The sequence below is a fragment of the Schistocerca cancellata genome, chromosome 3 (genome assembly GCF_023864275.1).
Source record: "Schistocerca cancellata isolate TAMUIC-IGC-003103 chromosome 3, iqSchCanc2.1, whole genome shotgun sequence".
Lineage (NCBI taxonomy): Eukaryota > Metazoa > Arthropoda > Insecta > Orthoptera > Acrididae > Schistocerca > Schistocerca cancellata.
Genome location: NC_064628.1, coordinates 34,617,873 through 34,645,358, shown reverse-complemented (window position 1 = coordinate 34,645,358; position 27,486 = coordinate 34,617,873). Strand labels below are relative to the sequence as shown.

General features: G+C 43.1%; 1 protein-coding gene and 1 long non-coding RNA gene across 2 annotated transcripts in view; one reads left to right on the top strand and one right to left on the bottom strand.

Annotated features, from left to right (window-relative positions):
- LOC126175605 (facilitated trehalose transporter Tret1-like) overlaps positions 1–27,486 on the bottom strand; it is a 194,284-nt gene that overhangs the window by 99,657 nt on the left and 67,141 nt on the right. The window contains exon 2 of the mRNA XM_049922482.1: positions 20,187–20,367. Within this exon, the coding sequence (XP_049778439.1) occupies positions 20,187–20,367 (181 nt within the window). The remainder of the gene's footprint in view (positions 1–20,186; positions 20,368–27,486) is intronic.
- On the top strand, positions 16,806–17,579 carry LOC126176843 (uncharacterized). Its single transcript, XR_007535676.1, has 3 exons — positions 16,806–16,953; positions 17,108–17,218; positions 17,378–17,579. It is a non-coding gene; the product is annotated as an uncharacterized LOC126176843 (long non-coding RNA).

Genomic DNA, 27,486 nt, shown 5'->3' with positions numbered 1-27,486 from the left:
CCAGTGCGGACAGACCCAAACCATGGACCACCTCCTGGAATGCAGCAACATGCGGGAAGTGTGCAGGAAAGATGATCTGGTAAACGTTACGGCAGTGGCAGTTAAATGCGCTGAATTTTGGCGGGACGTGATATGACATATATACTATGTTTGTCTTTATATTTTAATGTGACTCCCAATTTTGGATTTGTTTTATTTATACATATGTGTATTGTATTTTTATTTGTGTGTATATGTAATATGTGGGTTGTCTATGACTTGGACCCGATTGAATAAATAAATAAATTAATTAATTAATTAATTACGGCGTGGGTTACGTGCGCGTCGCCCACTTCTCCGCTAGCTTTAGCGAATGTGCAGAAACGACCTAGGCGGCAATGGTATACACAACGACGTCACTGCAGTCAGGATTGGCATCAGATAGTGTTTTCTTATCTAACAACCCTACCACAACAAAGGTCAGAATTTAATAACGATTGCGGTGTTGCTCACGTTGCTAAATACTGCATTTTTGGGCAACAACAGTCATATTATGTGGCAGGTGTCATTAGAGCACAGTTAATAAAGTAATTTCATGTAATAATCAAAAAACTAGGCACTCATCTTTTTGTGTTTCCCACGCTCGTCTCGTCATAAAATCATGGCTCAATCGTTGAAAATCTAGGTGGTTATGATTCCAAGCTCGGATGCAAAGAGGCCTAGGTTTTATTCTGCTATATTCAAAAGTTTTGTAGATGCGCTTCACAAACCATTCTTGAAGATTACACTTTTACTGGACAATGCTGATGTAAAAAAAAATAACCAGCACTCCGAATTTAAGTTACACTTCCTTTTAATTGCAATATCACGTGACACAAACATCACTTCACAATACAAAACACACTTGAAAACATCTTCCTCACATTTTATAAGCCAACTACAAAATGCATCTTTCCAACATGGCGTCCAAGACTTGACTTTTTCAACGTCCGACTCTCTAACAAGTGAACAACTAACTAACAATCGCTTACGCGCCCAAAAATCAGAGTTACAAGTACGTCAAAGTTCATAGTGACAAAAGAAAGAATACACATAAGAATAATACCATTGCAATATAAACATATCGATGTATCAAAAGTGAAATCAAATCTGAATGTTGTCTCAGAAATATGTTAAGTAGCTAACAGAAACACAGTAGAATATAGCTAGTATCGAGAGGTTCAGGTGAGGTGCCGTAATGGTTGCGTAATTCAAGTACCATTACACGGACGAATCTAGGTTCCGTTTGTTTGAAAATGATGGCCGCATTTTGATTCGTTGTAGACCGGGGGAGCGGCCACAGAGTGATTGCTTTCGCACAAGACATACAGCGCCAGCTCAAGGCCTTATGGTGTGCGGTGCTATTGGTTACGAACACAAATCGCAGTTGGTCCGTGTCCAGGGCATTGTGACCAGTGTGATCTACGTGAATGATATCCTGCGACCCGTAGCCACAACCTTTCTGCAAAACACCCCAGACGCCATTTTTCAGCAACACAATGCACGACCACATGTTGCTGCCCAAACACGTGCCTTCTTGGTGTCATAGGATGTCGGCCTTTTGCCCTGGCCCGCTACATTACCAGACTTGTCGCCAGTCGAAAATGTGACTGAATTTTCTCATTTTGAGAATACTCAAAGTAGTTGTCTTAAATAATGAAATATTTTATCCGATCTTGGCTGTTCAATCGAAAATGTGTGAGACATGGTGAAACGACGGGTGCGGCACTGTGACCCAATGCCAGCCACCACCGCCACCACCACCACCACCACCACCGATGAACTTTGGAACCACGTGAATGCAGCATGGACGGCTATGCCAAAGGACGCCATTCGCGCCTTACATGCGTCGATGCCGTCGTGCATGGAATAAGTTATAAGACCCCATGGCGGACCCTGTGCCTACAAGGCAACAGTAGACATGCTGAACCGACGTTACTGAAATGCTTATCATTACTGTAAAAAAAAAAAAAAAAAAAAAAAAGTAATAGGTAATGCACATGTCCTGTGAATATGAACGTCCTATCTCTAGTCGTTCAAGGTGTTCTGTTTTTTCTAAACGTGTGTGCATACGATGCACCATAGGTCTGAAACACATAGAGACATTTGATTCAAACTTAGTACACTTTGGCTACAACAGATGAAAAATTCTGTGAGGATGCGATACCCTTAGAGCACTGGTAGTGGATGTGGGGATTGACAGAGGTGACACGTAAAACTGACCGGAAATGTACGATATCAAGGTCGGAACCGCAGACTCCGATACAGCTTGGTTGATTTGTGACCGTCTCGTAGACATTTAATTCCTGTGAGTGTGGTTAAATCTAGAGAAGTAGTCAAGTGTGAAAGTAATCAAAAAGAACTGACGTTAATCTCAAATCCACAATGTTCGAGATCGCTAGGGTGATTGGCGGGATTCATGATAAACATTTATAACTAAGTTTAATCGTAGTGCACGAACAGAGTTCTGGAGCATCTTCTGGAAATTTTTAGAAACTAGTTCTCTTGTTTATAGCGTACCGGAAGGAATTATAAGTGCAAGTAAATGTTTTCGCTTTCTGTATGTTGTGAATAACCATTCATCTCTGAAATCGTCGTACTACTTGCTGATTGGTTCAAATGGTTCAAATGGCTCTGAGCACTATGGGACTCAACTGCTGTGGTCATAAGTCCCCTAGAACTTAGAACTACTTAAACCTAACTAACCTAAGGACAGCACACAACACCCAGCCATCACGAGGCAGAAAAAATCCCTGACTCCGCCGGGAATCGAACCCGGGAACCCGGGCGTGGGAAGCGAGAACGCTACCGCACGACCACGAGATGCGGGCTTTGCTGATTGTGTAAGGTAATCAACTAGCGCAGAAGTATGTTCACAAAAGTATTTATTGATCCTTGCAGCTGGAGACGAAGCTAAAAACTTACTTAATCTAGTTTGTGTTAAGAGTTATATTAAATTAATTTGTAAATTAGACTCTAAGACGAAAAAAGTACGACGAAGTAATTATAAGAATGCGATGGAAATCAGAAGATGCGATGTATGCGTGCAGACAAACAAGTGAATACAATTTCAGAAAAACTGAACGATTTGTTCAAGAGAAAGAGCTTCACAAACTGAGAAAGTCAATAACACGTTGCTCAAAGCCGCGCCGAGTGACCGCGCGGTTCGAGGCGCCGGCCGTGGTGCCCGAGCGGTTCTTGGCGCTACGGTCGCAGGTTCGAATCCTGCCTCGGGCATGGATGTGTGTGATGTCCTTAGGTTAGTTAGGTTTAAGTAGTTCTAAGTTCTAGGGGATTGATGACCTCAGAAGTTAAGTCCCATAGTGCTGAGAGCCGGTTCGGACCGCGCGGCCCCTCCCGCCGAAGGTTCGAGTCCTCCCTCTTGCCTGGGTGTGTGTATTGTTCTTAGCGTAAGTTAGTTTAAGATAGTTTAAGTAGTGTAGGTCTAGGGACCGATGACCTCAGCAGTTTGCTCCCTTAGGAATTTACACACATTAGTCAATGGCGTTACTAAAGATTTGGCCCTCAGTTATTCGGCTAGCCACTGATTCATAGAATTATTGTCTGTCCTCTTGAGGGATATTGTGCCCAATTCTGTTCAATTGGTGCTTAGATCTTCAAAATCCCAAGCTTCTTGGAGGGCTCTGCCCATATTGGCCCAAACGTTCACAGTTGATGAGTGATCCGGCGACCTTGCTGCCCTAGGTGGGGTTTGACAAGCACGAAAACAATCAGTAGAAACTCTCTTTGTGTGCGAGCGGGCATTATATTGCTCAAATGTAAGCCCAGGATGGCTTGCCACGAAGGGCAACAACGTGAGGCGTAGAATATCGTCGACGTATCGCTGTGCTGTAAGGGTACCGTGCATGACAACCACAGGGATCCGGCTATGACAAAAAGTGGCACTCCAGACCAGCACTCCAGGTTGTTGGACGGCAGTGTGGTTGGTAACTCACTGCCGTATGGCGGGTCCCTAGACACATCTACACTGGTTATTGGGACTCAGTTCGAAGCGGGATTCATCACTGAAGGCAGTTTTACTCCAATCAATGAGATTCCAGGCCGAAGACGTGTATGTAGACGCCTCGGACTGCGGTGAGGAATCAACCTGTCTGTCGCCTGCCATACAACCAGACAACCAGGAGTGATGGTCTACGGTACCGCTTGTTTTCATAGCAGGATCCCTTGGGTTGTCATCCACGGTACCCTTGCAGCACATCGGTACGTCCACGACATTCTACTTCCAGTTTTGTTGCCCTTCATGGCAAGCCATCCTGGGCTTACATTTCAGCAACACAATATCCGCTCGCACACGGCGAGACTTCCTATTGCTTGTCTTCGTACTTGCAAAGCCCTACCTTGGCCAGAAAGGTCGCCGGATCTCTCCCCTAGTGAGAACTTTTACAACATTGTGGGCAAGGCCCTCCAATCAGCTCGGTATTTTGACTATTTAACGCGCCAATTGGACAGATCCGGCATGATATCCACCAGGAGAATACCGCACAACTCTATGAATCAGTGCCAAGCCAAATACATGTACATTTACGTGATTACTCTGCTATTCACAATAAAGTACCTGGCAGAGGGTTCAATGAACCACCTTCAAGCTGTCTCTCTAACGTTCCACTCTCGAACGGCACTCGGGAAAAACGAGCACTTAAATTTTTCTGTGCGAGCCCTGATTTCTGTTATTTTGTCGTGATGATCATTTCTCCCTATGTAGGTGGGTGCCAACAGAATGTTTTCGCAATCGGAGAAGAAAACTGGTGATTGAAATTTCATGAGAAGATCCCGACGCAACGAAAAACTGAGTCCATGAAAGCCAGGGGTAGAGCAACGCGTTATTGGCTTTCCCAGTTTGTGAAACAATTTCTCTTTAGGAAATCATCCAATTTTTCTGAAATTCTAATCATTTGTTTTTCTGCACATGTACATCACGTTTACCGATTTCCGTCCCATTCGGATAATTTCTTGGTGGTGGGGTTTTTGTGTTAGAGTGTATTCAATTAAATACCTAGGAATTACAATCACGAACAACTTAAATTGGGAGGAACACATAGAAAATGTCATGGGGAAGGCTAACCAAAGATTGCGTTTTATTGGCAGGACACTTAGAAAATGTTTCAGATCTAGTAAGGAGACTTGTCCGTCCTCTTTTAGAATACTGCTGAGCGGTGTGGGATCCTTACCAGGTGGGATTGACGGAATATATCGAACGATTTCGAAGAAGGGCAGCACGTTTTGTATCATCGCGAAATACAGGAGAGAGTTTCACTGAAATGATACAGGATTCGGGGTGGACATCATCAAAACAAAGACTTTTTCGTTGCGGCAAAAATCTTCTCACGAAATTCCAATCACCAAGTTTTTCCTACGGATGTGAAAATTTTTCTTACCACGCCGCAAGTTTGCCGAAAGGGATGGCACAGGGAACGGCGTCGGGTCATCACACTTCTGCGGCCCGTGTTAGAAATCCGAATGTTGTCTTTATTTCATTTTATTTAATTTTTGGTTATTTATTTATCCATGTCCTTAGGGGGTAGCTAGGCGAATGTTTCTAATGAAGCTAGGAGATATAAGGATGTTATATTAATTGTATAATTACAACTGTGTTTCACAATAAGTAGCATAGATTTATTATGTAATATATATGGGTATGGTATTTTCAGGGGTTAAAATCTTTTTAAATTCTCAGATTCCTATATTTCATTCTTATATCAATTCTCATAATGATTTCTTATATTTTATTCTTATATTTGTTCTTCAGGAAGATTTGGTTCATTCCATTGGATGACACCAGACGTTGAAACACTCGAAACTAAGAAATTCCGAACACCATCAGCATCGCACGAAGACAAGCCACAGTGACATTTCTTTATAGGAACCTCACTCGGGAGAGAAATGTGGTTAACATTGCTGAAGATTTCTCACGTTTTTAACAATATCGGTGGAAGCCACGGATAACGAATCACTTTTCCGAGAACTGGCGCTTCCAGTTGATTACGACGTAAAAATTTTCAAATAATTTTCGTATTCATTTACGTTTTTTTCCAGCAGGCAGACGAATAAGGACAACGTTATTTCAATATACATTAGAAAACATCCCTGCAGTAATCTTCTACGGACATGGATAGGTAAATGAAAACAAAAACAATAATTTGGTATCGAACTCGGGTCGCGAAACAGTGAAGCCACAACGCTAGCCTCTGTACCACCGCTAAAAGCCACATAAAGTTCCTCGAAAACTTTGACGGTCGGTATCTAAAAAACGGTCGAATATCTAGGAATGAACTGAGACACATGATCGCTCATTGTGACTCCTCTTCCACTGAGCGAATTTCTTGGGTTATGGCACTTGCCGTGTTCTCCTCGTCAGTGCCGTTCTGCGGGTTCTAAAGCCACGCTTTTGATCCCCCGTCAGTCCAAGAACTTTTTTCTTGCCTCCTGTCACTTGTTTTTCCTTTGACAACGTTAATGTGAAAAAGTCCGGATTGTATCGCGATTAAGAACCTACATTAAACAATAAGTCACCCACAACTGGTTGGGTAAACCAGGGATAGGAATGCAATGGCATAACACATCCAATAGGCCTTTCCTAGTAAAGCCCTCTGCTGTTCAAACCAACTTCGGGTTAGTGACAGCTTTACTTTACTTCATTTTAAGTAACTAGCTACAAAAAGGCAGCGAGTACTATTCACATTGCCATGCCGTGTACATACAACCAGTAAACCCTCACCCCGATTCTTTATAGAACCGACCTCCTATGTATAAACCTGGTGTCTCTGTTGTTCGATGTTAGCGACCGAGTGCCACGATAGCCAGTGCGGAAGATGGAGCTATTTGCTGCGTAGACAAGCCTTGTCTGGGGAATGACAGTTTCAGACACGGATTCCATTCACAGTTTATTTTTTCTCCTATAACCATCTAAAATCTCTAGTGTTTTTCAGTATACAATATGTAATAGAAATATACCGACAGCGTCGAAACTATAGGGGCTAAAGTCTACCTACTCAGTAGCTAATGCCGCCTGCTCCACTGGAGCTTGCGGAAATCAGTTGCGCTCAATGAGTAAAGGCAGAGCTTTTGAGAATTCGGCAATTTTACTTAATTTAAAGGAAAGAAAATATGAATACAAATGTTCACTGTGGCAGACAACACAAAACAAATTTCAAGGAGTGAACATTACTATTTACTTTGTTGTTACAAAAAATTAAATAAAATTAGATAAGGTGTTCAAAATGTCTGCCTCCAGCGTGCCTGTCTTTTGCTTACCATCGACTGATGCAGTCGCTGAAAGATATTTTGGGTGCGGTGCGAACGTCTTTACATACCGCATGTATTTTTAGAACTAAGTCTTTCACTGATTTTATTGGGGTTTCATACCCCACATTTTCCAGATGACTCCACAAGAAAAATTTGCAGAGTTAAGGTCAGGTGACCGAGACGGTCAAGTTACAGGACCATCTCGATCAATCCAGCGATCTCCAAACATCTGTCCTATCTGGGTTCCGGCAGCTAGACTGAAGTGTGTGGGTGCCCCATGATGATGAAACCACATACATCGATGGACTGCAAGTGGCACCTCCTAAGGTAATTTCGGCAGCACTTCTCGAAAGAATGTTGGATGGCTATCATCTGTGAGGAGAAAGCAATCAAGTAGTTGTGCATCATGCCAGTCCATAAGTTTGTGGTAAACTTTTCTTGATAACTTCGTCCGTGCGTGACGTTGGGGTTGTCTTCCGTCTAAAACTGACAGTTGTGAGGGCTAAACACACCCTCATGGTTGACGGACGCCTCGTCCATGAACAAAATATACGCAGCATAATACAGATACGTGGCGCTATGCTACAAAAGCCACTGCCCGAACTCCCCGCATGGAGCAAAATCATGGGCTGTCAGCGACTGTGCCTTCTGTAAATGGAATAAGTGCCTTTCCTGCTCATGCATCATCTTCCAAACAGCTACGTGGTTGCTTTGCAAGGTGTGCGCCATAGCGCAAGGGCTTGTGGATGGGTCTGTGTCGTGATATGTACCCCTCTGATCACAGCATGCGAAAGCTTCCCTCGCTGCCTCCGCCGTTTTGACGTCCTTTGAAAGCGCCTGGTGCATACAGACGCTGATGACTTTCCGCATACATAGAACGGTCAGGCTGACAACTATTTGGATATGTTTGCCCGTAGACTCTTAAAGCTGCGTACGCAATTCTTCCCGCCTCGCCATAAACGAAACGCATATCGCGCTGCTCGAATCAGGTGAACCTCACCAGCACGAGACAAACTTATGAATATCCGCTATGTTTCTGGCGCGTGTGTTTTGTCTTTCCCCTGTTAGTGGTGTCTACAGTGTTGTTGTGACGGGCGTGGACGCGTTCGGCGCCATCTAACTTTGAAACTTCTTTATTTAAATGTGCGAATATGTACTTAAATTGCTGAATGACTGAGAAGATGAAACTTTTACGTTATTTGATCCTGAAACAGCTGAGTAAAACTGAACGTACTGAGCCTACTTTCTCTTTACCTTTTCTTGTCATGTTAACACTGACCCAACGCAATCTGACTGCTAAAAAAAATTACAACCTGACTTCAAATAATTAATACAAAAGAATAGCCCTAAATAAGAACCAATCCTGACAATAACCTAAACATTTCATTGAGCACTTACCTCACAAAAATCTTCATTACGCGAACTACTAAAATACACCGAGCGTCAATACTGCCAGCTAAATAAAAGATTCTAACTAATAAAGCCAATGACTAGTAATAGGCATGTGGTTAGCAAAGGAAATATTTTGTTGCAAGCCAAATAATGTATTTTTTATCTTAATAATGTGGCATCCAGTTCAAACACGAATATAAATCGTCATTGACATCCAGTACAAAGATATACAGGGTGTTACAAAAAGGTACGGCCAAACTTTCAGGAAACATTCCTCACACACAAATAAAGAAAAGATGTTATGTGGACATGTGTCCGGAAACGCTTAATTTCCATGTTAGAGCTCATTTTAGTTTGTTCTTCCACCTACGCTCAATGGAGCACGTTATCATGATTTCATACGGGATACTCTACCTGTGCTGCTAGAACATGTGCCTTTACAAGTACGACACAACGATGCACGATGGAGCTCCTGCACATTTCAGTCGAAGTGTTGGTACGCTTCTCAACAACAGATTCGGTGACCGACGGATTGGTAGAGGCGGACCAATTCCATGGCCTCCACGCTCTCCTGACCTCAACCCTCTTGACTTTCATTTATGGGGGCATTGGAAAGCTCTTGTCTACGCAACCCCTGTACCAAATGTAGAGACTCTTCGTGCTCGTATTGTGGACGGCTGTGATACAATACCCCATTCTCCAGGGCTGCATCAGCGCATCAGGGATTCCATGCGACGGATGGTGGATGCATGTATCCTCGCTAACGGAGGACATTTTGAACATTTCCTGTAACAAAGTGTTTGAAGTCACGCTGGTACGTTCTGTTGCTGTGTGTTTCCAATCCATGGTAATGTGATTTGAAGAGAAGTAATTAAATGAGCTCTAATATGGAAAGTAAGCTTTTCTGGACACATGTCCACATAACATATTTTCTTTCTTTGTGTGTGAGGAATGTTTCGTGAAAGTTTGGCCGTACCTTTTTGTAACACCCTGTATAATCAGGAATAATTTTCAATCTCCAAGTCGGGTATTTCCAGATCGTTAGCCTACGCTAACACTTCAGACCTCTACCCTCCATCAATTCTAACTTCTCACATTCAACATCCATCACTGCTGGCTGTTCGCCTCCAACTCCCCAACAGTACTTCCATCACTGCTGGCGATTAGCTTCCAAGTGCCCAACACTACTGGCGATTAACTTCCAACAACGAGTCCAGCTGGCCACAGAGTCTCTTAAAAAGTGCTGTCATGGATCCAATGCAAAGCGCTACACAGCGCTGCCAACACAGGAGCAGCCCACTTACAATTTCCTAAATGTTGCCAGGTCTATTGCAAGGCGTGCTGCCTGCAGTCCGTCAGCGTACAGTTACGTTTGCCGCCGAGGGGCTGGCCCAGTGCTAAGTTCGACGCTCTGTAGCGTCTTCGGATGACGTTTCAGGACACTGGTTCCCATACACAATTTGTTCCTCAAGACACCCTCTACAACCCCTCAAAGTTTGTCGGTGTCGTTTTGTAGCCCTACATATCAGTGGCCTTACTGCTGCATCCTGACGAATAGACTTGGCCACTGTTTCTATGCTTCGATACAGTGTATCGATACGTGGAACTGTTTCAGTGTTTCGGAACGGTTGTGGCTCACTGTTTCGAAACAGTGGTCTTTCATTCCGCCCCTGTCTCGGACCAGATTCGATCTCGAGCCAGACACAGAAACTGTATCGTTGTTTCAAAATAAGGGTGTTCCAGTCCACCTGTGCCTGGAACGGACTAATTGTATCGAAACAGTGATGTTTCATTCCACTGTGTGTCGGACGAGATTCGGGCTCGGCACAGGTACTGAAACACAACATAACACTTCATGAAACTCATGAAACTCATTCAAGAGTGTCGAATAGCATGAAGCTTAAGATATCCGGAAATAAAGCTTCGTTTCTAGCTGACTGTCCTGTTTCGAAATGGCGTAACATTTGCTTTATAAACATTAACCAAACAATAAAACAACGCATACTATTCACATTCAAAATAATAAATATGTGAAAATCATTCAGTTAAATTACACTGTTTTTATAACATGCGCTTCTCTGTTCATGTACAGTAATCATATTAAGAAACGCAAGTAAGCCTACAACATTTTGAATAAAAAAAGGCGTAGAGTGACAGTTATTAGACATATACATAAATTTGATGTAGGTATAATTGCAAGCAATCTGTTTGACAGATCACTGATAGTGTAATGGTGTACGGGAAGGGCTGGGAAGCATGGTGAATCTATAGTAACGGTTCGAAACACCTTGAAAGACAAAAAAATTTTCTGTCATATTTTATTATTTATTCGAATTAGTTGCCGTTATTTGTGAGTCTATAGTCACTGTGCCTATTATCCACAATGGTTCCCTTTGTGTAGATGGAAATTAGCAGGATGGGTATATTACCCATACTAACAGAATGTGGGACTCCCAGTAGCATATCCGTAGTTTCTGCAGTTCGCTCCCACCTCCAGTTCCGTTCGTGATGGTTCTTCTGTCTTCAGCTATGGCTGTCCTCAGCCAATTGAAAAGTATGAAAGTCACACGACACGAAAGCTGTGCATTTGCTGCAGGAAATACGAAACTGCCAATACGACAAAGTGATAGTTTCATACTTTCTGCGACATGATTAGCGCTCTCGCACCTCGTTTGCGTTTATATGGACATAATTATACAGTAGACATTCAAGATGATAAAATGTGTAGGTTTATTAGATTACAAAACACAAACTGTTTCACTGTTTCGAAACAGCGTATAGGAACATTACATTGTACTGTTTCATTTGTTTCGGAACAGTTACATGTTTCAGTTTGCCCATCTCTACTGACGAAGATTAGACAGTATCTCTGTTACTCACGATGACTCCCCACTAAACGCGTTGTGCTGAGATCTGTTTGCTACGAAGTCTCCTATCCAACGATACATGTGGCTCGATGTTTCATATGCAAGTACACTTTCAGACAACAATAATAAAAAAAAGCGGCCCACCACGAAGGAATTATCCAAATGGGACAGGAAATGATAGTTGTGATGTACATGTACGGAGAAACAAATGAATAGAATTTCAGTTGTGCGTCTGGATTCGTGTTTTCCTGTCAGAAAGATCACGGTTCCTAGTAATAGACGGAAAGTCATCGAATAGTACAGAAGTAATATCCGGTGTTCCCCAAGGAAGTGTTACAGGCCCTCTATTGTTCCTTATCTATATTAACGACATAGGAGACAATCTGAGTAGCCATCTTAGATTGTTTGCAGATGATGGTGTCATTTACCGTCTTTTAAAGTCATCAGGTGACCAAAACGAATTGCAAAATGGTTTAGATGAGATATCTGTAAGGTGTGGAAAGTGGCAATTGATCCTGAATAAAGAAAAGTGTGAAGTTATTCACATGAGTACTAACAGAAATCCCCTAAATTTCGATTACACGATAAGTCACACAAATCTGAAGGCTGTAAATTCAACTAAATGGTTAGGGTTACAGTTACAAATAACCTGAATTGGAGCGATCACATAGATAATTTTGTGGGTAGAGCAAACCAAAGACTGCGATTCATTGGCAGAACATTTAGAACGTGCAACAGGTCTACTAAAGAGACTGCTTACACCACGCTTGTCCGCCCTATTGCGGAGTGCTGCTGTGCCGTGTGGGATCCACATCAGGTGGGAGTGACGCATGATATCGAAAAAGTACAAAGAAGGGCAGCTCGTTTTGTATTATCGCGAAATACGGGAGATAGTGCCAAGGAAATGAATTGGAGTGGCAATCATAAAAACAAAGGCGTTTTTCGTTGCGACGGGATCTTCTTATGAAATTTCAATCACCAGTTTTCTCCTCCGATTGCGTGAACATTCTGTTGGCACCAGCCTACATAGGGAGAAATGATCATCAGGATGAAATAAGAGAAATCAGGCTTGTAAATAAAAATTTAAGTGCTCGTTTTCCCCGCGCGCCGTTCGAGAGTGGAACGGTAGAGAGACAGATTGAAGGTGGTTTATTGAACCCTCTGCCAGGCACTTCATTGTGAATACATGAGTAATCACGTAGATGTAGATGTCAGAAAAATTGAATGATTTATTCAAGAGAAATTGCTTCAGAAATTAAGCAAGTCAATAATGTGTGGGTCCACCTCTCTCCTTTATGCAGTTACTTGTTCGGCTTGGCACTGATTCATAGAATTACTGGATGTTCTCCTGAGTGAGTGTTGTTTAAGTGAAGAAGAACAGAAGTAAATGAAAATTGTTTTGTTTATTCACGAACTACCAGTTAAATTATACAGGGGATTTACTATAATTAAATGTGCAGTCAGTTTATGGTACTAATAAATCGTGAGTAGAACACAAATTTATCGGTAATTTCAGAAGGAGTAATTTTATATTTGATTCTTTTCTAAATTTATTTATTTAGCAATTGCCATAGAAAGAAATATTTTACTATGATTGGTCATTGAAGTAAAGCGCGGGTTAGCGCGGGATAATACTGCAACCTGATTTGGTGTTTGTGATATCATGCAAAAATCTGTCGATTGTAAGTAGGCTGTTTAGGTTTCTATGTCGGTAACGCCACGTAGCGCTCTAAATGAAAATCACTGACTGTGCTGTGTGCAGTCTGTGGCTGGTTTGCATTGTTGGAATATTCGCTATTGTAGTGTTAGGCAGTTGGATGTGAACAGCGCGTAGAGGTGAGCCGCCAGCAGTGGTGGATGTGGGGAGAGAGACGGCAGAATTTTAAGAGCGGACGATCTGGACACATGTGTCCGGCAGAAAGAGTTAATTTGTAATACTGGATATCATGAACTGATATATATATATATACTAACAAAGAGGTAGAGGGGCTGGCCAGTACTTACCTCAGCTCAGTACAGCCGATAGATACACATAAAACAGAACCGAAAATTTACATTCCTAGCTTTCGGAACAAATGTTCCTTCATCAGGGAGGAGAGAGGGGAAAGAAAGGGAAGAAGGGAAAGGAGATTCAGTTACTCACAACCCAGGCTATGAAGCAACAGGGAAAGGAAAATAGGGAGGGTAGCAAGGGTGGAGGCATGGTTGTCAGAGGGAAGCCAAAGATAGTCTACTGTAAGTACTGTGCCAGCTTCAAACCAAAGAGGATGCATACAGAAGTAAAGAGGTATATAGTATAAAGATAAACACAACTATGTAAGATGAAAAGATGCGTGAATGGCTAAAGAGGAAAGGGAAAGAGGAGAAGACTGAAGAGTAAATGGGAGTGAGGTTGTTTAACGTAGGTTCAGTCCAGGGGGATGGCGGGATGAAAGGATGTGTTGGAGTGCAAGTTCCCATCTCCGCAGTTCAGAGGGACTGGTGTTGGGTGGGAGAAGCCAAATGGCACATACGGTGTAGCAGGTTCCTAGGTCCCTAGAATTATGCTGGAGGGCATGCTCCGCTACTGGGTATTGGGCATCTCCTAGGCGGACAGTTTGTCTGTGTCCGTTCATGCGCTCAGCCAGTTTAGTTGTTGTCATGCCGATGTAAAAGGCTGTGCAGTGCAGGCATGTCAGTTGATAAATGACATGTGTAGTTTCACACGTGGCCCTGCCTTGAATTGTGTATGTTTTACCAGTAGCGGGGCTGGAGTAGGTGGTTGTGGGGGGATGCATGGGGCAGGTTTTGCAGCGGGGTCGGTTACAGGGGTAGGAACCGCTGGGTAGAGAAGATAGTCTGGGAATATTGTAGGGTTTAACAAGGATGTTACGGAGGTTAGGGGGGCGACGAAAGGCAACTCTGGGTGGTGTGGGGAGAATTTTGTCAAGGGATGATCTCATTTCAGGGGTTGACTTGAGAAAGTCATATCCCTGGCGGAGTAATTTGTTGATGTTTTCGAGGCCAGGATAATATTGGGTGACAAGGGGGATGCTTCTGTGTGGTCTGGGGGTAGGAACATTGTTGTTGGACGGGGAGGAATGTATTGCTCGGGAGATCTGTTTGTGGACAAGGTCTGCAGGATAGTTGCGGGAGAGGAAAGCACTGGTCAGGTTATTGGTGTAATTGTTGAGGGATTCATCACTGGAGCAGATGCGTTTGCCACGAATACCTAGGCTGAAGGGAAGGGAGCGTTTGATGTGGAATGGATGGCAGCTATCGAAGTGAAGGTACTGTTGTTTGTTTGTGGGTTTGATATGGACAGAGGTGTGGATGTGAGCTTCAACAAGATGAAGGTCAACATCCAGGAAGGTGGCTTGGGTTTTGGAGAAGGACCAGGTGAAATTCAGATTCGAAAAGGAGTTGAGGTTATGGAGGAAATTAAGGAGTGTTTCTTCACCATGAGTCCAGACCACAAAGATGTCATCTATAAACCTATACCAGGCCAGGGGAAGCAGCTGTTGGGTCTTCAGGAAAGCCTCCTCCATGCGGCCCATGAAGAGGTTGGCATAGGACGGAGCCATCCTGGTTCCCATGGCCGTTCCCCTGATTTGTTTGTAGGTCTGGCCTTCAAAAGTGAAGTAGTTATGGGTGAGGATGAAGTTGGTAAGTGTGATAAGGAATGAGGTTTTTGGAAGATCTTCGGGTGGGTGTTGGGAGAGGTAGTGCTCAAGGGCAGAGAGACCATGGGTATGTGGGATGTTTGTGTAAAGGGATGTAGCATCTATGGTGACAAGAAAGGTTTCAGGTGGGAGAGGAGTGGGAATGGATTTGAGGCGTTCTAGGAAGTGGTTTGTGTCTTTGATATATATATATATATATATATATATATATATATATATATATATATATATATATATATATATAATAACTTTTGAATATTATTAAGGTAAATACAATGTTTGTTCTATATCAAAATCGTTCATTTGCTAACTATGCCTATCAGTAGTTAGGGCCTTCTGTAGTTAGAACCTTTTATTTAGCTGGCAGTATTGTCGTTCGCTGTATTGCAGTAGTTCGAGTAACGAAGATTTTTGGTGAGGTAAGTGATTCATTAAAGGTATAAGTTATTGTTGGTCAGGGCCATTCTTTTGTAGGGATTATTGAAAGTTAGATTGCGTTGCGCTAAAAATGTTGTGTGTCAGTTTAGTGTTGATCAGAATAAGTAAAGAGAGTAATGTCTGAGTACGTTCAGTTTTGCTCAGCTGTTTGAAAATTCACAGTAATTCATTAATTTTTCAAAGGGGAGGTTTCACAATTGGCACGTTATATCGTCAAAATCCCCAGCTGCTTGGAAGGCCCTGCCCAAAATACTCCAAACGTTCTCAACTGGGGAGAGATCTAGTGACCTTGCTGGCCAAGGAAGGGTTTAGCAAGCATTAGACACTCTTGCCGTTGAGGAGTAGCGCCTTCGCATCGCTCCTGTCACTTGTTAGGACGATATTGTTATAGGCATGAGTCATCGACAGATGTCGCCAGCTGAGTTACAGAGCTGCACGTAGTTGTACTAGTAGGCGGCAGAGGTCAGCAGTTAATGGACAGTGCTAGCAGTCGTAGTCAAAACAATGTTGTAAAGTTGTGTTTGACTAATATTTAATGTATTTGCATAATTATAATTGTTTTATATATGTAGTAATTAGCAGTGTGAGTGTTGTATGAGTGAAGAAGAACAGAAGTAAATTAAAATTGTTTTGTTTATTCACGAACTACCAGTTAAATTATACAGGGGATTTACTATAATTAAATGTGCAGTCAGTTTATGGTACTAATAAATCGTGAGTAGAACACAAATTTATCGGTAATTTCAGAAGGAGTAATTTTATATTTGATTCTTTTCTAAATTTATTTATTTAGCAATTGCCATAGAAAGAAATATTTTACTATGATTGGTCATTGAAGTAAAGCGCGGGTTAGCGCGGGATAATACTGCAACCTGATTTGGTGTTTGTGATATCAGCCAATCAGAAAAATGCAGGCTCGCGACCATCTACGCTGGGAACAAAGCCTTTGATATGATCTAAGCTAGTCGGGGCTAGTGATGGGCTAAACTGCGATTTTCCGATATCAGTGATTTCTGTGAATGCTACTTTTGAGTATCTGTTATTCTTAACTGTGATTTGTCGCAGTTAAGAGTCGCAGTTAAGGAATATAGGTCGTGTATCCCTCCGCCACTGCTATTTCTGCGATTTCTGCTACTTCCGCGATTTCTGCTACTTCTGCGATTTCTGTGACTTCTGCTACTTCTGCGATTTCTGCTACTTCTGCTACTTCTGCGATTTCTGTGATTCCTGCGATTTCTGCGACTTACCACCGTATGAGAAAGTTACATCTGTTAACACAGAAAATTGCATCTCAACAAACCTGTCTTTGGCAAGTATGTTTTACGTTTTTTCTTCCGTTGGCTTTAATTTTGTATTAAAGAAACAACTGTGAACATATTAATAGTGTAATTAATATGTAAGTAGCCGTACAGTACCGTAATAGTTCGTATTTAGAAAATGAATTGTAACATATTGTTATGTTCACAGGTACCTGAACTACATTTCAGTCACTCAGTAAAGTGATAACTCAAAATATCATTGTCAACAGATCTGAAGAAATTGCCACTGCGTCTTTAGACCGTTTTCGTCAGACGAGAGGTTAGTTTCTAAGCGTTTCGATGGACTTAATTACTTCAGTGTGATCGTTCTTGCAAATGTGATATTCATTATAGCAAATATTAGCAATCTACTCTGTCAATCATATTGCTAGTAATTAATGACAGCAAAAATTGTTTAATAATCCTTGTGTTTTTGCAGACACAGTTCTGACTCTGATTACTGGTTGCTGTACGTATCTATCCACATCAAGGCTGTTTTTGAGAGAGACTCGTGAAGATTCAAGACAGTTCTTAGAGGATTTGCAGTTTAAAAGTGAAATAATTGTGAAATAAGTGTGTGAATGATTAAACTGTGTTTTATTGAAGTTGTTGTGCGATTTTAAAGGAATAATAAATGTCAAATACAGTGAGTGAATAATAAAAATCTCATTTTCCACATGTTTAAGCCGCCCTATACCCATAATTTTCCGCCACTTACTTATTGGTAAACACTTGTTGGAGAGTGACATGCCGCCCCCCCCCCCCCCCTTTCTCCACAATCTTGGTGTGACACTGACCTATAACTTATCCCGAAGTCTACAATATGCATTTTGAGGCTGTTGATATGAAAGTGGGAAGTACAGATCTTCCAGTTAAATCAGGAATAGCTTAAGTGCATTACTTGAAAGTAACACAGGAAAAGCTTACTTATGTAGGTGGTAGTAGTGTCGGCAAAAAGTTCTTGTGTGTGAAGTTGCCATGTAGAACACCAGGTGTAAAACTTTTCTCCCGAGTCTTGAACTGTGTCGGAACAAAAGTGAGGCATTCATATTACTGTTTTCATTTCTCTACACTTATACAGATGTCTGAATTCTGCTGTGTTAACACTGCAAAGTCCTGTAGGCATGTGCAGTATTAACCAAAACTGTCATATTGGAAGCAGAATCAAACACATTTGTTACGTTACTTGATATTTTCAGGAGAAAAAGGCAATGTTGTTTCTTATTAATATAATACGTTCAGAGTCACAGCAGTATTTGACCAACCATAACTGATGCTGAATGTGCATGTCGTCATATAATATGAAGGGCTTATTTCAATAGTGGTACAAGTCCATTACCTCCACTTTTCTGTCTATAATGCGTCTGAAATTAGTGATCCAAACAAACATAAATAAAGGTTCATCTCTAGCAAGAAGCCATATGCTTGAATATTTCTGGTATCTCAAATGTAGATTTGTCAGCGCTCATTTAACTTTACGACTCTGTGTCTCAAAATGAACAAAAATGGACTTGTACCACTATTGAAATAAGCCCTTCATATGCACACACAGCACGTCGATCTCGTGAGGCACAAGGCTCTCATAACGAAGTACATACGTCGGTCAACAGATGACACTAGGAAAAGTATGTTAACTGCGCTTTTTAGTTGCTACTTGCGACTCTTAGTTGCAATTTGTCACAGAAATCGCAGTTTGACTCGGTAGCGAATAGCGTAGTATGAACTTTGCTCAACAGATGGCAGTGCTAACAGCGCTTTTTAGTTGCTACTTGCGACTCTTAGTTGCGACTTGTCACGGAAATCGCAGTTAGACTCCATAGCGTACCGCAGAGATGGGCGTAGTACGAACTTTGACCCACAGATGGCACTGTTAACCGCGCTTTCTAGTTGCTACTTGCGACTCTTAGTTGCGACTTGTCACGGAAATCGCAGTTAGACTCCATAGCGTACCGCAGAGATGGACGTAATACGAACTTCGGCCAACAGATGCCACTGTTAACCGCGCTTTTTAGTTGCTACTTGCGACTCTTAGTTGCGACTTGTCACTGAAATCGCAGAAAGCGGTGCTAAATTCGACCAATAGATGGCTCACGTCTTTGAATGTGAAATACTACTTGCGACTGCTAACTGTGACTGAAATCGCAGTTAGATTCTGTAAAGTTGCTACTGTGATGTCTGTGACTTCTCAGTCACTGCGATTTCTAACAGATACGCGATTTCCTGCCCACCACTAGTCGGGGCTGAGGGTTCGAACTAGTAACATCTCATTGAAAGCAGCTCCGACGAAAGTACTCTGAAATCGCGGAAAAATGCTAATTGCGAGTTCGCGAAGTAGTACAAAGTGTATTTAAGTGAACGGTATAGTGGAAGTCGTGTGGAATTTCGGACGGAATATCAAAATTATTGTTTTTGACTGTAAGTTAAAACCGCGTGGCGTGTTGTGCGATCCAAGACTAAACGATCCAGTGAACTATATTAACTTTGGTAACGGGTGTAAATACCATAAACTGGCTACGTGTGTGATTGTGAACTTTACATTGTGTAGCCACTTAGTACGGACTTGGCAGTATTAACTGTGATCTTTATCGTAAAAATACACCTGAAAATTTACATTGCCAAGTTAAAACTTTTATTTCAGTACTAGCCACATCCCGTTTACCGGACAATTCTATGTACGTTGCGACCTGCAGTAGACAGTAGTGGTCTAGTATTTTCTACTACAGCTATTAGCTAGACAAATGAACATTGATGGACATTGTCAGGGCGGTAAAAAGTAACGTGCCGCGCCGCACCGTGTGCAGGAGGGCATTATCGTGCTGAAATGTAAGCCGAGAATGGCTCGCCATGAAGGGCAACAGAATGGGGCGTAGAGTGTCGTCAGCATACTGGTGCTCCGTAAGGGTGCCACGGATGATAACCAAAGGCATCCGGCTATGAAAATAAATGGTTCCCCAGACCGTCACTGCTCGTTCTTGGGCCATATGGCGAGCGACAGTCAAGTTGGTATCCCACCACTGTCCAGGTCGTTTCCAGACGTGTTTTCGGACTTGAATCTCACTGAGTGGAGTAGAGATGTCTTCAGTGACGAGTTTCGTCTCGAATTGAGCCCAAATGACCAACGAAGACAGTGCCAGAGTGTAGAATTCATCAAATGTCATGTGGTGACTGCCACTTACCGTCGTCTTCGTGGCTGGGCCAGTTGGACCCGGCTGTGGGAGTGGAGCGAGAGCTGGCGGGGCGGGACTCACCTGGCGCCCAGCGTGGCGCAGAGGGCGCCGCCTATGACGGGTCCGAGCGCGGCGAGCAGCGGCAGCAGCGACGCCACCCACGCGGCGGCCTCCAGCGACAGCCAGCCCGCCTCCAGCAGCTGCGGCAGCGCCGGCGACGACCAGCCCAGCGACGTGCCGCAGCACAGGTACGCCAGGTTCGCTGCAACACCAGCGCGCGCTCCTCAGGTCCTCGTCCCGTCCTCCGCTACAGCACACCTCGCTGCCTCTCTCAATGGCTGTGTTGTGCAGCACCCAAGCACCACTGGACTGTGTCCGTCCTCCCAAAAATTACCCTGCGTGCCTAGAGTCGGAAGGCAGACACACGGGTGATGGGTGGCTGCTTATGATGTATGTAGGTGTATCCTACTCCGTCAAGTGTAGTATGAGGGCCATTTTTACTCTTTTTATGAAAGCATCATAGGACTGTTTACTGAAATTTTGATCTATATGTGGAGTCTGTTCTTTTCGCCATACCCAAAAGAAGAGACACCACATATACACTACTGGCCATTAAAGTTGCTACACCAAGAAGAAATGCATATGATAAACGGGTGTTCATTGGACAAATATATTATACTAGAACTGACGTGTGATTACATTTTCATGCAATTTGGGTGCATAGATCCTGAGAAATTAGTACCCAGAACAACCACCTCTGGCTGCAATAAAGGGCTTGATACGCCTGGCCATTGAGTAAAACAGAGCTTGGATGGCTTGTACAAGTACAGCTGCCCATGCAGCTTCAACACCATACCACAGTTCATCAAGAGTAGTGACTCGCGTAGTGTGACGAGCCAGTTGCTCGGCCACTTTTTCAGTTGCTGAGAGATCTGGAGAATGTGCTGGCCAGGGCAGCAGTCGAACATTCTCTGTATCCAGAAAGGCCCTCACAGGACCTGGAACATACAATCGTGCATTATCCTGCTGAACTGTAGGGTTCCACAGGGATCGAATGAAGGGTAGAGCCACAGGTCGTTACACATCTGAAATGTAACGTCCACTGTTCAAAGTGCCGTCATTGCGAACAAGAGGTGACCGAGACGTGTAACCAATGGCACCCCATACCATCACGCCGGGTGATACGCCAGTATGGCGATGACGAACACACGCTTCCAATGTGCTTTCACCGCGATGACGCCAAACACGGATACGACCATCATGTTGCTGTAAACAGAATCTGGATTCATCCGAAAAAATGACGTTTTGCCATTCGTGCACCCAGGTTCGTCGTCGAGTACACCATCGCAGGCGCTCCTGTCTGTGATGCAGCGTCAAGGGTAACCGCAGCCATGGTCTCCGAGCTGATAGTCTGTGCTGCTGCAAACGTCGTCGAACTGTTCGTGCAGATGGTTCTTCTCTTGCAAACGTCCCCATCTGTTGACTCAGGGATCGAGACGTGGCTGCACAATCCATTACAGTCATGTGGATAAGATGCCTGTCATCTCGACTGCTAGTGATACGAGGTCGTTGGGATCCAGCACGGCGTTTCGTATTACCCTCCTGAACCCACCGATTCCATATTCTGCTAACAGTCATTGGATCTCGACCAACACGAGCACCAGTGTCGCGATACGATAAACCGCATTCGCGATAGGCTACAATCCGACCTTTATCAAAGTCGGAAACGTGATGGTACGCATTTCTCATCCTTACACGAGGCATCACAACAAGGTTTCACCAGGCAACGCCGGTCAACGTCTGTTTGTGTATGAGAAATCGGTTGGAAACTTTCCTCATGTCAGCACGTTGTAGGTGACGCCACCGGCGCCAACCTTGTGTGAATGCTCTGAAAAGCTAATCATTTGCATATCACAGCATCTTCTTCCTGTCGGTTAAATTTCGCGTATGTAGTACGTCATCTTCGTGGTATAGCAATTTTAATGGCCAGTAGTGTATAATTAAAGCGAGTACGTCCAGTGATCTGTTCAGTACGGATGCACACCAGGTTCGAATTCTTACGGTAATCAGCAGAATGCCGAGAGTAATGAGAATGATTGGCAAGGGTCACAACATTAATAGTGCGTGGAATTTGGGTCTGATGGGAGGCGTGCTAGGGTAGTCCGCACAGGTGCAGTGGATACTATGTTTTGTTGACTTAGTGGTCAGAGCGTCTTCCTAGTAAGTAACACACATGGATTCGAATCCCAGTCTACCACAAATTTTCAATTTTCTCCATTGATTTTAATCGAGGCCCACTCGCAGTCAATGTCTCTAATTTCTTCGTGTGTGAATTTCTCTGATGTAGAGGTTCAATTTTTGTGATTTATCGTGAGATGTTATGGATATTTGCTATATGAGGGAGTAGATAGGTGGCTGCCATAATTTTGATGTAATATCTTTATTGGGGACACACCCACCAGCTTCCGATTAAACACAATTCAGGACAATACAAGACGATTGAAAGTATGAGATGACGCCACAGCAGTACCTTGCGAAGTCTGGTAAGCTGCTGCGCTCTCACTATAGGGGTTGGTAGAATAAGACTGCGCAACCTGTAGAGTGTTATTCAGTTTCAAGGCAAAAATACATCACAGGAATCATACGAGGGTAAATCACTGCCACTGATAAGCAATTTGGGGTACGGTAGTTGTGCATAGTTGTCAACCATATATTATGACATTTTAGATTTAATCTTCCAATGTTGCAGTAGTGTGTTATTTTATCCAAATGTTGTAATAGCATTCGGAGGATCAAAAGAACGTTGCGAGAGCTCTTACGTGTCTAGCGTCGTCAGAATATACCACTCGTTCACAGTCGACCTGTTTAGGTGCGTCATTTCTATTAACAGTACATGGAATAGGCTCGAACATCGAATTTTTTTGTACCCTTGCCTAAAGCGGTCGTATCTGGCACACAACCTCTAATCGGCCTACGAAATACGCTTTTGCACTTTTGTTTGTTTTCGAGGTATCTTTAAACGTTGTCTGCCACCAGCATTTAATGTTTCTCTGATTATTTTAGGGGACGGGACAAGTAAAGGGAAACTTCACCCCTCATATAAGGTATGGCAGGGCTAGGAGCTGTGTGCACGGGGGTTAGCTCTGTCTAGTTTAAGTGATCACTAATGTGAGAAATGGGGCTTATAGTTATTACTTCATGTCGATGGTGTGGTTCCTTTTCCAGGAGTAGTTATAAGTAATGGCCACAATGGACCATGGACTGCTTCGGCACTTATTACAGCATAAACTGTTTGGACACATCACAACGAAATGAAACGTAGCTTGTAATTCATTAACAACTACTACAGTACTAAATTAATCTTTCATAGTATAGGTTGACAGAGCACTCGAATTCTTACGTATAGAGGATTAGGAAGTCTAGGTAGAAGGTAGAAGCTCTATTTGTTCAAGTTTTCTTTACCTCTGTGCTCATTATCTCGTAACTAGTGGAAGTCTTCAGGCAGACAATGGATATTCTTTAGGTTTACCAAACTTTGAGAATACATAATGCAGTAGTACAGCAGAAGTTGTAGCCTGTGTTGTTGAATGTTGTCGTACTTTTGTAGTGTAGTGGTTAAATATTATGAAGGAAAGGTCATTTTAGATTACTCAGATATTTAACCATTCATTGCGGCTGCAGGCCAGTTTTAAATAGATTTTTTCCCTCAATGAAGAATAAAACATTCCTAACATTGCTAAGGTTAGGATGCCACCATTGGAAGGGGGAGGTAAAGGATACTCGTAACTCCACAATTCTTCCCTCTTATTTAAAAATTGGCTAAAATGTGAACACATAATATGTTGAAATCAACATCTGATAATGCTATGTGGCAGCTTATTCTCCAACTGTATGCAGTATGTTTCATGATGCTATATACACATCCCCACAGTCAATATAGCCGATCCTTTAACGTTGCATCGTAACAGCAGGCAATATTCAGTACTACCAGTGCCTGCCCAGCTTATTACTTCTTGTCTTCTCTTCCTTTTACTACGGTGAGGGACCTATTATTTTCTGCAGCCTTGAAAGCTTCATAGCTAGCTCAGACGATATAGGTTACTTAAAAGACTCAGGTGTTTAGAGCTGAGAGCTGTCCTTCAGCGCAGATAGACAGCACAGAAATCACTTTGGTCCATCTTCGCACACCGGGAGGACCAAGGGCTGGTCTGTCTCCTGTAAAACTCCATTGTATGACACCTAAAGAAAGCCTTTTAGAAAGATAACGTGTGTACTAAAATGTAAACTTTCACGGCCGGAAATATCATGTCCATTATAATTATCCGGGCTGTTATGCCGTGGTCGGTTGATGAATGCTGTGGTGATTCCCAACGTTTCGTCTCCGACTGCGGGAGACATCTTCAAGGGGGTCCGTAGCTTGATGGAAGATCCAACACACCCACTGGCTCGCTACTGACTGCCGCTAAATTCCGTGTCCGCGCGCCCCCGCGCCGCGGCGTGACGTCACGTGTTTTGAAAACGTCAGTGCAATTGGCCGCTGTCCGTCGCCGTCGATCGCCGTTGCCATCACCCAGTAGTGGACGAGTGGTACACATCTTCTTTAACACCGGCATCCATATACCGTTTAATTTGACGCCCTCCTCCTTTCTGTTGAAATTATTTGGGTGTTTAGCGATTTCGATCGCCTCCCTGTAGAGCCTTTCGTAATATCCGCTCGTGGCCGCTAGTACTTGCGTCTCCTCGAAACGAATATTGTGGTTCCCTGGCTGGAAAGCATGCTCCGCAACAGCTGATCGTTCTGTTTCTCCTCTTCTACAATTTCCCTTGTGCTCTTCCAAACGTTTAGAAAGAGTTCTTTTAGTGGTACCCACATAAACATCACCACAGCTGCATGGGATCCTATACACTCCAGATTTTTCCAATGGTTTGCGAGCGTCCTTGGCAGGCCTAAGGTATTCCTGTATCTTCCTGGTGGGCTTGTAAATTACGGTAATATTCCGCTTCGTAACGCCGTTCGGACTCTTATATAAAGAATTCGACACATTTCATCAGCAGATTGAATGGCATAGTGGAACCATGGACCTTGCCGCTGGTGGGGAGGCTTGCGTGCCTCAGCGATACAGATGGCCGTACCGTAGGTGCAACCACAACGGAGGGGTATCTGTTGAGAGGCCAGACAAACATGTGGTTCCTGAAGAGGGGCAGCAGCCTTTTCAGTAGTTGCAGGGGCAACAGTCTGGATGATTGACTGATCTGGCCTTGTAACATTAACCAAAACGGCCTTGCTGTGCTGGTACTGCGAACGGCTGAAAGCAAGGGGAAACTACAGCCGTAATTTTTCCCGAGGACATGCAGCTCTACTGTATGATTAAATGATGATGGCGTCCTCTTGGGTAAAATATTCCGGAGGTAAAATAGTCCCCCATTCGGATCTCCGGGCGGGGACTACTCAGGAGGACGTCGTTATCAGGAGAAAGAAAACTGGCGTTCTACGGATCGGAGCGTGGAATGTCAGATCCCTTAATCGGGCAGGTAGGTTAGAAAATTTAAAAAGGGAAATGGATAGGTTAAAGTTAGATATAGTGGGAATTAGTGAAGTTCGGTGGCAGGAGGAACAAGACTTTTGGTCGGGTGATTACAGGGTTATAAATACAAAATCAAATAGGGGTAATGCAGGAGTAGGTTTAATAATGAATAAAAAAATAGGAGTGCGGGTTAGCTACTACAAACAGCATAGTGAACGCATTATTGTGGCCAAGATAGACACAAAGCCCATGCCTACTACAGTAGTACAAGTTTATATGCCAACTACCTCTGCAGATGATGAAGAAATAGATGAAATGTATGACGAGATAAAAGAAATTATTCAGGTAGTGAAAGGAGACGAAAATTTAATAGTCATGGGTGACTGGAATTCGTCAGTAGGAAAAGGGAGAGAAGGAAACATAGTAGGTGAATATGGATTGGGGGGAAGGAATGAAAGAGGAAGCCGCCTTGTAGAATTTTGCACAGATCATAACTTAATCATAGCCAACACTTGGTTCAATAATCATAAAAGAAGGTTGTATACCTGGAAGAATCCTGGAGATACTAGTAGGTATCAGATAGATTATATAATGGTAAGACAGAGATTTAGGAACCAGGTTTTAAATTGTAAGACATTTCCTGGGGCAGATGTGGATTCTGACCACAATCTATTGGTTATGAACTGCAGATTGAAACTGAAGAAACTGCAAAAAGGTGGGAATTTAAGGAGACGGGTCCTGGATAAACTGAAAGAACCAGAGGTTGTAGAGAGTTTCAGGGAGAGCATAAGGGAACAATTGACAGGAATGGGGGAAAGAAATACAGTAGAAGAAGAATGGGTAGCTCTGAGGGATGAAGTAGTGAAGGCAGCAGAGGATCAAGTAGGTAAAAAGACGAGGGCTAATAGAAATCCTTGGGTAACAGAAGAAATATTGAATTTAATTGATGAAAGGAGAAAATACAAAAATGCAGTAAATGAAGCAGGCAAAAAGGAATACAGACGTCTCAAAAATGATATCGACAGGAAGTGCAAAATGGCTAAGCAGGGATGGCTAGAGGACAAATGTAAGGATGTAGAGGCTTGTCTCACTAGGGGTAAGATAGATACTGCCTACAGGAAAATTAAAGAGACCTTTGGAGAGAAGAGAACCACTTGTATGAATATCAAGAGCTCAGATGGCAACCCAGTTCTAAGCAAAGAAGGGAAGGCAGAAAGGTGGAAAGAGTATATAGAGGGTTTATACAAGGGCGATGTACTTGAGGACAATATTATGGAAATGGAAGAGGATGTAGATGAAGACGAAATGGGAGATAAGATACTGCGTGAAGAGTTTGACAGAGCACTGAAAGACCTGAGTCGAAACAAGGCCCCAGGAGTAGACAATATTCCATTTGAACTACTAATGGCCTCGGGAGAGCCAGTCATGACAAAACTCTACCATCTGGTGAGCACGATGTATGAGACAGGCGAAATACCCTCAGACTTCAAGAAGAATATAATAATTCCAATCCCAAAGAAAGCAGGTGTTGACAGATGTGAAAATTACCGAACTATCAGTTTAATAAGTCACAGCTGCAAAATACTAACGCGAATTCTTTACAGACGAATGGAAAAACTGGTAGAAGCCGACCTCGGGGAAGATCAGTTTGGATTCCGTAGAAATGTTGGAACACGTGAGGCAATACTGACCTTACGACTTATCTTAGAAGAAAGATTAAGAAAAGGCAAACCTACGTTTCTAGCATTTGTAGACTTAGAGAAAGCTTTTGACAATGTTAACTGGAATACTCTCTTTCAAATTCTGAAGGTGGCAGGGGTAAAATACAGGGAACGAAAGGCTATTTACAGTTTGTA